Source organism: Xenopus laevis, chromosome 3S (genome assembly GCF_017654675.1).
Source record: "Xenopus laevis strain J_2021 chromosome 3S, Xenopus_laevis_v10.1, whole genome shotgun sequence".
In the NCBI taxonomy this organism is placed as follows: Eukaryota; Metazoa; Chordata; class Amphibia; order Anura; family Pipidae; genus Xenopus; species Xenopus laevis.
The window spans coordinates 46,751,536-46,764,948 of record NC_054376.1 but is presented as its reverse complement, the minus strand read 5'-3'; the positions used below and the strand labels follow the sequence as shown (position 1 = coordinate 46,764,948).

The 13,413-nt window shown below is 38.2% G+C and overlaps 1 protein-coding gene across 1 annotated transcript in view; it reads left to right on the top strand.

Moving 5' to 3' along the window:
• The window catches only part of adamtsl5.S (ADAMTS like 5 S homeolog), a 45,400-nt gene that overhangs the window by 19,643 nt on the left and 12,344 nt on the right, over positions 1 to 13,413 (top strand). The window contains exons 6-9 of the mRNA XM_018255352.2: positions 2,016 to 2,143; positions 2,492 to 2,615; positions 4,566 to 4,649; positions 9,726 to 9,889. Of these exons, the coding sequence (XP_018110841.1) occupies positions 2,016 to 2,143; positions 2,492 to 2,615; positions 4,566 to 4,649; positions 9,726 to 9,889 (500 nt within the window). The remainder of the gene's footprint in view (positions 1 to 2,015; positions 2,144 to 2,491; positions 2,616 to 4,565; positions 4,650 to 9,725; positions 9,890 to 13,413) is intronic.

Below are 13,413 nucleotides of genomic sequence, written 5' to 3'. Positions count from 1 at the left end.
CTGCCTGCCATTGACCCCCTGCCTTGCCCTGGACTTTGTTTGTATTCCGCCTGCCTTCTGACCTGTGCTTGGACTTTGATTATTCTCTTGCCTAACCCCTGGATACCACGACCCTGATCCCTCCTGAGGGGCTTCTTCCTCCTAGATCCGGACTACTCCCCAGAGGGGGCTCCCGGCTCCCTGACAGCATGAGACATTTTATTGTACACCTGTTTTGTAACATAAAACCTTGAGTAATATTGGCATCTCTGGGGTACAATAAAGAAAAGTTCACTGCACTGTGTTGCTACCTTGACTGCAGTTATGTAAACCAAGCTCAAGTCCCTTCACTGCTGTTCTGTGTGTACTAATATATATTATATATGTAGTTCAATGCACTATGTTACTTGCATATCTGTGGATGAATTACTGGATCTGTATCAGATGGTCAATTTGGACAAAAACATGACAGAGAGGAAATGGCCAGCTTTTTTATAGACTTTTTTTTTTTGAGGAACATCTGTTTGAATCCATAGCTTCTTGCATGATTATTTACATTGATACGTTGATGGGAGTGGCCATATCCCTTGATTTATTTTCTGCATCTTCATTATCGGTATTATTCTAGGGTACAAAGCAACTGATGAGACAGAAAGAACTAAGAGATGTTTAATCAATTTGCACACAGCATACTTGGTATAACTAAATGTGCACTGAAGCCTCTGTTTTTCAGGATTAATTTTCTGGTTATAAGTTAAGCAATGGCATAAAGTTTAAAACATCACTGTTGGGGAGTTTTTTTTATGGGTTGAGTCATTGTGGTATCGGATGTTGTGTGGGTCCACCAAAGTATTGGTTTGTGATTGGTCCCATGAGTGTGGGGCAATAACAATCTACTTTTTAAAGGTGGCCATAGACGCACAGATAATATCGTACGAAACGAATTTTCGTCCGATATTCGTTGCGTGTATGGTGGAAAAAGAGCCGACCGATATCGGCAGAAGACTTGGATATCGGTCGGCTCGTCGATCGGGCTGGACGGAAAATTTTGATCGGGTACATTTGAAGGGACCCAAACATCGCCCATTGTTAGTGCTGAATCGTCAGATACAGGTAGAATTCTATTGTTTCTTCCCGTATATCTACCTGTATATCTGACGATTAAGCTCTACACGTGTGTGTTGAAACGAACGATCTTTCTTGGAAAGATCTTTTCCAAGAAAGATCGTAATTCTTACGTCTATGGCCACCTTAAGTCTCAATTCTTGACATTATTTGGCTGTGACACTCTGAGAATATGTGGAAAGATCACATTAGATGAAGAGAAGCTATGCTAAAAACATAGATGTGTAGTTCCCAATCATTTAAATGTATTTCGAATAGTTGCTATAAGCCCACTTGCTCTCTTTTGTTTCCTCCAAAACAAAATGTTAAGCAGCCCCAAACCAACATTTCTACTGAATGGTTAAGGTAAGATTCATGTCCACTTGAAGGACCTTCCATGCCATTTAATCAGACATGGAAAATGGGACCTGGTTACATTTGCTGGTCATTTTTGGCCATACAAGTGTTGGCCCACGAGCTAAATGATGGGGTCACATAATCTGTGCAGACAAGTTAGAGAAGCGCATCCATGGTCCTAAGCAATCCTCATCCAACAAGATTTTTCCAATTTTCTGCATCAAGCTCTGACTGATCCCAAGACAGATATTCATTTTAGAACTCTGCATGGGAGAGGAAGGCATGTTATTGGCCCCTGAATGGCTAACTTTATTTTGGCCTGAAATGGCAAACTTTTTAGAAAATACATTTCATGCATGGTTTAACACTGCACAATTTATATTTCCACTTTTTTGTGGGAGTCATTTTAAAACAAAACAATTGCAAAAAGTATAAAATTAGTTATAAAAGGAAAATCTGTGTTCCTTGTAGTCATATATGGTTTAGATGTTTTCCACCAGAATATCTCCAGAAGGAGCTTGCCAAACCACTGTTGTCAAAGAACTAAAACCTACTTTCTTTCCTATCTCCTAAAGGTCAAAGTGATTGTGAGCTCAGCTGTTTGGCAGAAGGACAGAATTTTTATTATAATTTTGGCCGAGTTTTAGATGGAACGTCATGCCGGTCAGACTATGATGGCTTATGCATAAATGGGAAGTGCCTGGTAAGTTTTGCTCATCCATTATAATTAACCAAGGAAATCTTCTTCATCTATCTTTCATTAGATTAATGAGTGTTACCAAATCATGTAATTTCTCATTGAGCTATGGGTTCTTCCTTATCTGGTAAATGAAAGGAAGTTGGGCAGAAAGAAGTAACGTTGTTCATAACAGTTGGTTGAATCACATAGACATTTGCCCAAGCCTATAGGCAACAGTCTAATAGGTCACACAAGGTGATTAGCAGCTTCATTCATCAGCATTCTTTCATAATAAGCCTTCTAGAACTTCTGCAAAAACATCTTGGGGAATCTCTGTAAACCATATAAATCTTGACTTTATTGCTTTGGCAGAAAATTGGCTGTGATCTTATCCTGGGGTCCGAGGAAAAGACAGACATTTGTGGAGTTTGTGGTGGGAAGAACACCTCATGCAGGCATCACCATAACATATACACTACCAAGTACCCACCCTCTGGTAAGTGGCACAATAATGCTGCAAAAGAGATAGGTGTATTCCTATCATATACTGTATTTGAGCCTGGTATCAGGAAGAAGGCAACTTTCAAAATGCTAGGGGGCAAATTTACTTATGGTCGAATATGGAGGGTTAATTAATGGAAATCCTTCGACTTCGAACATCGAAGTCGAAGGATTTACCGCAATTCGTTCGTTCGAACGATTAAATCCTTCGAATCGTTCCATTCGAAGGATTTTAATCCATCTATCAAACGATTTTTCTTCGACCAAAAAAAGATTGCTAAGCCTATGGGGACCTTCCCCATAGGCTAACATTGACTTCGGTAGGTTTTAGGTGGCGAAGTAGGGGGTCGAAGTTTTTTTTAAAGAGACAGTACTTCTGAGACAGAATGGTCGAATAGTCGAACGATTTTTAGTTTGTAGTTCGTAGTCGAAGGTCGAAGTAGCCAATTCGATGGTCGAAGTAGCCAAAAAAACCCATTTGAAATTCAAAGTTTTTTTTTTATTCTATTCCTACACTCAAACTAAGTATATGGGCCCCCACGTGTTGCACAACTAATACATCCTAAAATCCCCAGTATTTTACACATTGGTGTAGATTACTAGAGGATGGAAGGGGAAATGAGTTGCTGATTGGAGCAATGAAGAGAAAGAGTAATATACAATGAGAGAAGCGAAAGCATTTGCAAAAATAAAAGGGGTTATCAGCACAACATAGGAAACAGGCATCCTGCTGACTATATTAAAACTCTATTTATTTATCTGTTATTACAGTCCTGTGCCACTCCTGCTGTACACCACTGACTTTAGCCTTAATGCCTTACATACTGTATGTACTGCAGTTTTCATTCACATATCTGTGTACAGGCAGCTCAATGAACTCTGAATGTATCTGAAACCTTACAGACTTATGCAGAATATGCTATATGGCCAAAAGTATCCACTGTGTGTGTGTGTGTGTGTGTGTGTATATATATATATATATATATATATATATATATATATATATATATTCTTAGAATGTTCAAAAAGGCTCATCTGGAAATTGCATATATTCGAAAATGTGCGCTTAGAGCAGTCTGGTTCATTTCATGAATAAATACAGCAACTTATTTGCATTCATGTATAAATATATGGGCTGCAGTAAAAAATCTTGATTATGTACAGAGCTCTTTTTGTTTGTTCTCCTTTACCAATATATAAACATTCATCTTACTATATTTGTAGAGGAGAACTTCTCCTCTCTTGGGACATGGACAGTTTGTTTCTGCATTGCAGCTGCTGGAGGAGCATGTCGTGCCTTGAACACAGTCCGTGGTTGAGTCATTTGTTGGTGGTAAATCCCGGGAGCACAAATGCTGACCTCCTGGCAGGGTAGCAAACTATCTACATACCTGGCTTCTTACTCTATTCTGATTAGTTTTATCTATTTATCTGTCCTTGAAGGAATATTGCCTTTTTTGAAACAAAGAGAGATTTTGCCTGGAGCTGTATTCTGTGCCCCAAACAATTGCTCAGGCAGAGTTTTCTGCTGTGTGATTGACTGGCCTCCCCAGTGTCTGCCTTAGTACCTACCTGCTTAAATAATAATTGGTCATACCTGTGAAAATCCAGAGATTCCAATACATGACCAACCCAGATCCTGTTGGAGGAGCACTTGGATCTCAGAGAGGCTGCTTGGCTAATGACTGCCAGGCTGAAATCTGATCAGATTTTAATAGATCAGCTACAGTTGATTGACCTTACAGACAGAGGCATAGTTAGTATACAGTATTTAGGCTACAATATTTCTGTTCTGTCTGCATAAAAGAGAGAGCTAACTTAGTGCCTTTTGCACAATATACTTAAACACTTTCTCTCTTGCTTAATTTCAGTTCTTAAAACTGCCTGATTAACATTTTGTATTTATAATGTTTTGGCAATACTCAGTTCCTTATTGTCATTTTAGGACTTTTTGGATACAATGAAGTGACACTGATTCCTGCAGGAGCCACCAACATCAAGGTGATGGACAGAAGTGACAATTATTTGGGTGAGTGGAGACTGCTGCTATGAACAGGCGAAAGGTTCAGGACAAAGGCATTGTATGTGTATTTGTAGGTGAGTGGCTATGAAAACAGGTTTTTTTTTGTTTGTTTTTTTTTAAAGTGTTTTTATTGGTTTTCTCACACAGAAAAAACAGAACAGAGATTGTTCCATGAAAGAAACAAAAAAAAAAAAAAAAAAATCATACATAATCAGTAAAAGCAATAAAAGAAAAAAGAAAGGAGGGAGAAGAAAGAAAGAGATAGAGAGAGACAATTAGGGTGCGGAGTGTGGAGGGGGTAAACAGTAGACAGGACTAGAATCTAAGGGAGCTAGCATAGATCAGCGATTTAAAACACATGAGGGCTATTAGTGTCAGAGTTCAAAACCCTTGAAAACAGGTTTACGTGTGGTTGTGTACAGTGAGATTAGAACAAATAATAAAAATCCCCAAGTATTCTGATTAGTAATGGGTTGTGATAAAGATGTTTCTAACCTGCCCTAACCATACTCAAGACCAACCTTACCTCCCTGATTTGTATAACTGACCCACCCATCTATGACATCCTTGGAGGGGGCAGGATGTTTAAATATGTAAGTAAATGCAGCAACTCATTTGTAACATCAGTAGTGGGACGGGGACAGGGTGGAGAAGTCAGGGAGGCTGACAGATGGCTTGCCTCTGGGGGGACAGCCCAACCCCACATGACCCACAGGTTTTGCTAAACCAAGCATTACTGACTCTAATATAGACATAGGTAAAGTTAATTACTGTGTTGCATTATCACTGATAATGGTTCCACAAAGCATATCTGTATATTTGAACCAGCTGCTTACACTCTCGTTTGAAATCCAGATATGCTATATCTTAAGAATTTGCTACCGAGCCCCCTCATTTGCACTCCCCCAGCTGTCAAGAATACCTTTACAATCTAATTTCCAACAACTGAAGCATTTTTATGATCCTGAAAATTTCCCATCAACCATGCTCCCCCACATTTATGAACTTCGGTGTAGAAACCAAGTCAGGTGTCAAATGATGAATGTGTTAAAGGGCCAGCAACATCAAAAAATTTTACAAAAAAATTTGTTCGAAAAAAACCCACCAAGACAAAAATTAGCAAAGCCTTTATTAAGAAATAACTTACAGAAACTCCGCTTCTCCTCCTCTTCAGAAAAGGCGACAGGGTGACCGTTCATCCTGCGGCGCTCGATTTCTCCTCCTGTGAGTCCAATTTGTTACCTAATTTGCTGTGTCCTGATGCCACGTAGAGAGATGCGGTGGAATCAGTGGTAGGAACTTTGTCTAACCATGTTTAGTCGATCCACCTGCACAGGGGTCAGCAGCTTTCACCAGTTTTGCACTGGGACTATGTGCGCTGCTGTACACGGGCACAGAAGGGTGCGGAATCTGCTCAGTGCGCTGCGCTCTGAAAATACTAGATGGTTCAGATTCCTTAGGAACAGGCTACATACGCTCTCGCACATACTCCTACCGCTGATTCCACCGCATCGGAACCATCTAGTATTTTCAGAGCGCAGCGCACTGAGCAGATTCCGCAGTTCCTACCACTGATTCCACCACATCTCTCTACGTGGCATCAGGACACAGCAAATTAGGTAACGAATTGGACTCACACAGAGCAGTCACTGAATGGAGCAGAACCACGAAGATTGCATGTGATTGCAAGTACAACGTGCCCTCCATCAGTCGGATCCTAGGGAATAAGATTAGGAACCTGGGCCAGCAGATCCAAGAAGGAGATCGGGGCAGAGGACGCGCTGTCAGTGAATAGCCAGGAGGAGAAATCGAGCGCCGCAGGATGAATGATCGCCCTGTCGCCTTTCCTGAAGAGGAGGGGAAGCAGAGTTTCTGTAAGTTATTTCTTAATAAATGCTTTGCTATTTTAAATTTTAATTTGTCTTGGTGTTTTTTTTTCGTTCTATTCTAACTAATTTTTTTGTAAAAATTTTTGATTTTACTGGTCCTTAAAGAATAATGGTTCTTACTAAAGATGATGGGAGATATAATGCTCAACAGCTGGATTGTAACAATGTTGACATCTCTGTCTCAGGCAGTTAAAGACTAAAGGGCAGATTTACTAAAGAGTGAATTGTGTTTTTTTGGCAAAAATTCACCAAAATGACACTTTGCAGTGACATCGCCATTGTGCTAGAAGGTGAATAAGACACATAGCTAGCTAAATACCTCAGCACTAGAGAACTTTTGTGCCCTTTTGTACCAGGCAAATTTTCACTCAGATGAAGAAGCACAAATCCGTTAATTTATCAAAGTGAGAATGTTTGTATTCGTTACCCTTTTTGCCAAAGTCTTCTTTGCCAGGTTCAGGATGGTGAACTCATTATAAAGAGCGAGCAGTCACTTTTAAATCACAATCAACGTCGCCCTTTTCATGCTAATTGTCTCCATGGCAAAAATTCTCTAGGGGATTTTCCCTACTACTATTGTATGGGGGAATATACTGGTGAATTTTTGCAGATAATTTAACAAGGAGAATATTCACCACATTTCTCTTAAAAAAGTAAACTTACGAATTTTAATAAATATGAGATGTGTTGCTAAAAAACAAAAAGTGAGGCGAACTTTGGTGGAGTTAGAGGAAGAGAAAATTCACTCTTTAGTAAATGTGCCACTAAGGGGTTTATTTACTAAACTCCGAATGCAAAAATCCCGAAAAATTGGTGATTTTATTTTTTTTATAAAATCTGACTTTTAAAAAATCATGAATTTTTCTGAATTTATGAAACCCAGAGGATGGAACAGTCAGAATCAGAAAATCCGGCATCTCAGACCTGTCGAGGTTGCATATAAGTCAATGGCAGAAGTCCCACTGATTTTTTGATCTGCGATGGTTTTCGGGCAAAAAGCATAAGAAATCTGAGTTTTCGGTGAAAAATCCGAAGAAATCGTGAAAATCAGATTTTTCCTCTGCAAAGCACTTTTTCGGTAAAATGTAATAATACACGTAAAAAACCCAAGAAGATTTGATCGGAGTTTGTAGCAGAAAATGTTGAGTTAAAATCGGGCTGTGATAAATATCCCCCTAAGAGTCAAAGAAAATCTTATTGAACCTTTTATTCTCTTATTCACATTCAGTGCTGCTCCATGCACAGGTGCCTCTTTGCTACATTAAAGTCAAAGTTACTGTGATATGTTTCATGGAAAGAGAATTCACAATCTTGTTCATCATCTGAACAGAAATGGAGGTATTTTAAAGCCCTCTGGCTTTATTGTCAGCATATATTAATTTGTTTTTTGGACTCAGGCAGGTAAGCTCTTGCCCAAGAACCAGAAAAGCTGAGACAGAAACTGTTCCTCTGCTTTGTACCATTTATTTTCATGTTACTCCTCACCCCTCTGGAATGAGATCCGTGTCCTCTGATTTCCTAGGCGTTGATTGCTGTGTAGGGAAGAGGGAGTGTTTCTGATGAGGAATAAGCTAAAGTGTCATTCTTGTAAAGTAAATCTCAGTTATTGGCTCATTTCTGGCACCATGTTGTACTGGAATGTTTCCACTTGTAGTATGTATCTGTGTGGGAGGTTTCTGCTATACTGGAAAAAGAAAGTTTAACAGAAGGCAAACACAAAATATTGAACAAGATATTAGGAAATACTAGTCGTTTACTGAGTTTTGCAGAAAAGGCACAAGAACTTATGGGCATATATTTAGTGGTAGTGGGTGTCAATGCAAAACAAAGGTTATTGGGTACAGTTACTGTATATCATGTAGGACTAATGGTGCTCCTGCTGTAGATTTCTCAGACTTAAGTTGGGTGAAGATGCATTAGCACACCTATTTAAGTGTATTTTTTGCAAATATATTTTAAAATATTTATATCTTACAGTACTTAATGGGAGATTTATCCAAATTATCTCAGCTTTAAGCCTTTCTATCTATAACATTAACAACCCCTGTAAACCATATTGTTTATGTGTATGCTTTTCCCTTGGTTGTTAACATTTTGTGTTTTTCTGGAGAGGTTTGTGGCCTTCCTTTCATTCATCAAAAGTCACCAATCAGCAGTTTACTTTTACTCATTTGAGGCCGTGGATAATGATTGAAAACGTTATATTGATTTCCAGTGGTGACTGAACTGGTGCAGACCCCTTTCTGGTCATGAAACAGTTTACTTTCTAAAGAAACATGTATACACTAAGGGGGTTATTTATTAATGATTGTTCTTTTAAGGGGAAAAACAAATTTCGTGATTTATTAAACCTGATGGTGTTAAAAGTTTGAATAGAAAAGTACTCCAACTCAGACCTACCAAGCTCATGTAGAAGTTAATGGCAGATGTCCCGAAGATTTGCGATGTCGCGATATTCAGGCATCAAATTTGGGGGTCAAATCCGAAAAAGTCGCTATATTCTGATTTTGCCACGATTTTATCTATTTTTTTCCAGCACAAGAAATTTTTGGGAAATTTCTTTAAAAAAAACTTCGACCCCCTACTTCGCCACCTAAAACCTACCGAGGTACCATGTTAGCCTATGGGGAAGGTCCCCATAGGCTTTCTATCAATTTTTTTGGTGGAAAAAAAATCGTTCGATCGATGGGTTCGATCATTCGATCGAACTATTTGCGGTTAATCCTTCGTCTACGATATTGGAAGTCAAAGTATTTACATTCGGCAGTCGAATATTGAGGGTTAATTAACCCTCAATATTCGACCCTATGTAAATCTGCCCCTAAATGTATTTATCAAACAGACATGGTGGATACATACAAGGATTTTGCAGACTGAAGCCTGTGAATGTTATTACTTATTAATAAATACAGTGTTTCAGATCAAGTTTGTAATTGTGGCAAAATGACAATAATTGACTTGAACATGTTATGGGTTGTAGATTGCCTTCTTCATGAATGAGAGGTTAAAAATGTATACAGATAATTGTAATTGTGTTTCCTACTATTTGAATTTGTTTGGGGTGATGATTAGTAGCTGAGTGTACAGACTATCCTTGATATTGTAGCAAGTATTACAGCAAACGTTCATGTTATCTTGTGCCAATTCTCTGGGCCTTATAACTCTCTTATATTCCCTTTATTCTATTTGGCAGCCCTGAGAAACAGAAATTATCACTATGTCATCAATGGCAACTGGGCCATTAGCTATCCTGGTGTCTACAATGTGGCAGGGACCAAAGTCCAGTATAAACGGGCTGCTGACAATCAAGAGAGTTTTGAGGCACAAGGACCCACCAATGAGGATCTACACATCATGGTTTGTATCCCAGACTAAAGGCAAACAGTGCATTTTGCTAACCACTCTATATTACAGAGCTCAGCTGTTGAACTGTACTTCTATAAGTTACAGCCATTTATGAGTGTGCTAGTAAGATATTTGGCAAATAACTAGTCAGATGTGCAAAAGTCTAGTAACTGCATGTCTGCATTATATTTATATGACTTTATATCTGTATAGTTTAAGGTGCTAAACTAGTAAATAAAAATAGGCTTTGGTTATCATGTGTCCAGAATATTGCTTCCATGTATTTTATGTTTTATACATGTGAGCATCTGTTATATTTAATACAATCTAGATTTTTATTTTTGCCTTCAGGCTAGTGACAGATGGGAAAACAAATAAATGCATTGCTATTAGTGATGCCCCGAACCTTGCTTTTCCAGATTTAGGCGAATACCGAGCCAAATCTCAACTCTTCTTCTGCACTCAGAAACAAACTGCTATTCCATAAAACTAAGAATCAGAGATAGGGAAAATAGATAAATACAGACATGTAATCAGAGACGAGAGACTAATGTGGGATACAGACACAAGAAAGGAGTGTGAGAACAGAGACTGTTATCAGGGAAGCAGAAAACCTTGTGGGTAATGAATCTGCCTAGTTGAAACCTCACAGCTTTTCTTTTACCAGAAGGGCAATTATTCACTTACTCATAAATCTTTGATCTGTTAAAATCATCAAAGATCTCAATTTGCTTACTGGGGGAAATTCTTTTGAGAAAGCATTTTTATTGTAAAGAGGTTCCATATTTAGCAGCTTAGTTGGTGTGTGGAAATTCCCTTATGCATTTGAAAGCAAAACTATAGGAATCTTGGGGAAGAAACCAGACTTTGGTCAGAAAAGCCTGCACTGATGACCCCCCAATAAGGCTGAAGTTAATCCTTACTTTGAAACTGATGCAGTGGGTGAGATTCAGCACATAGGATATTCAATGAAAACAGATAATTGAGGAATAAAACTTGGGTTCTTTCCATGAAATCCTGTTAGGAGTTGGGCCCACGTTCATTTCATATGGGCTGCTAGTTTGATACCAGTTTTCTGGCTATAAATACACTGATCAGAAAACCCTGCACTATACTGTTGAGTTGCAATACAACTGGTCTTTGCTTGAGATCTGATCAACACTTTCCTTGCCTGTGCTTTAATAGTTGATGTAAGATGCTAGACATATTCTTGTTTTGCAAAGCACAGCTTCCTTTTGTTACAGCACAGCTATTTTTGGTGGAATGAACAGCAGCTTTAGAATGCTCTATAGTGAGTTCTCCACTAACCTCCCTTTTTGTCAATTGTCCAGTACATTTATGTAAGCGCTGAGCTCTACCTTTGACCTTGGTTTAAAGAGGTTTTTGTATGCTCAGTAATAGGATATCTAAAGGCAAAGCATCAGTATGGTAAATGTAAGGAGTCTGCTAAGTGCCCAGAATACACGCAAATATAAAGGCTCTGTGTGAAAATCAATGGTGCCAGCAAAAGAGCACTATGGGTTCGGATGCACCTGTGTTGTTACCAAGCCCATTCTGTTTCATAAATTCATAAATACAATTTTCTGTCTTAAGAACTATAGGGAACCTCAAAAAATTATGTGATTAGATTTCTATTAGACCATACAGTTTTAAGGTGGCCATACATTTGCTAACCAATTGAGTTACCCAACTGAGAACCCAAACAGATGAATACTGTTCGAGGAGCTATGGACACCTTTTGTATTATTCTGAGCTGCAGCCCCTCTTCACTTCCTGATGTGCCAGTATTCCAATGCCCCCCCAACTGACAATATAAGTTTCAATAAGGTTGAAACTGCCCGAACTGACAACTAAACCTGGCCATACACACAGTAAAGTTCACACAGACCACAGATAATTAATATATTTATATAAAAAATGTTGGCAATTGGTTCCTAGGATTACCCTTCACCACTCACCCTTCACAAGGCCTTATTAGCTTATCATAATGAGCAGTCTAATTTGTGAGACACCAATACTGAAATTACAATTAAGGCAGCAAGCATCAGCAGACATTACGTTTACATTTATGTGAACAGATTCTGTCATCAGAATACATAGAAGGCAGTGTTGTAGCACATAAATACAAGAGGCAGAGGCTGCTTGGATATACAGTATGGGGAGAAAGGAGTTTACTCTTGCCTCATTATGTTGGCAAGTGAGTCTCACTGTTTAACACTGTTTGCAGCAGATACATTTTGAAATAAAATAAAATAATAAATAAAATGCCACTCACAATCAATGACAGTGTTCTGGTTGATCTGCAAGAATGTAATCTTTGCAGAATTGAAATGTACATTTAAACATGTTCTGAATAGTTACTGAAGAAGCACGCACACACATGCCAGGCATGTAAAATAATAAGGAAGATCCCAGAGGTAAGATAAAATACTGATAAGTACAGTCACACAATATTCAATAAAAAAAAAGCAACTTTAGTTCTGTCTAAGCAAAATATGTATTAGTCATGAAAACTGAAATAAATTGTAATGGAAGGTGGGTCCACCTTTGAATACATTTTAGTATGATGTAGATATTATATTCTAATATAATATTATTTACAGTTGATTTTAATTTTTTGTGTTTTTTTTTAGAAATTATTTTGTTTTTTGTGCAGCATCGCTCCAACGTGGCATTTCAACAACTATCTGGTCGCTAGGGCCCAATTCAGCATAACAATTAGGCAGTGCATTAAATGAGAGACCAGAAGATGAATAGGAGAAGACCAGAATAGAAAAAGAAGTAATATAATTAACAATACATTTATAGCCTTACAGAGTAAACATTGTTGGCTGCTGGGGTCAGTGACCCCCCCCCCATCTGACAGCTGGAGAGATTCAGAAGAAGAAAACACATTTCAAAACTATAAAAAATGAATACCAATTGTAAAGTTGCTAAGAATAGGACACAGGGGGAATGTAATAAAAGTCGCAAAGAGCAAAACAATTGGCACAAATAATAAGAAAAATTAGCATTTTGCAATGTAATACTTTTCCTTAAACTGTTATTGCATTGCAAATTTTAATTGCGCATTGCCCACTTTTAAGAAGTGCTTGAAGGTGTCGTAATCTTTTGGAGCAAATATAACGGCTTTTTCAGTAAGAAGTTTTATAACATTCACTGCGCACTGGCGCAAACTATAAAATTCACAAACCTTCTTCCCCTGTCGGAAGCGGTCGCTAAACAGTTTCCAGGTTTGCAAAAGCTATATTAAAAGGCAAATGTGTTCGCACAAAGGCATAACTTTTCGCATTGCAAAATTTTTCATTACATTCCCCAAATAGCACACTAAAAGTTAACTTAAAGGTATACTACCCCTTTAATAATAATTATTTTTCAAAAAAAAATAGTTTTTTACATTTCTAATAGTTTTTGATATATTATGGTAAAATGCAGCATTTCTAGCCATATTCAATTTTAGAGTTTAGTTCTACTCTAATTGCTGACCCTGGAATCAGCCAGTTTAAGGAATCTGAATGTGTTGACTGCAGCTGGAA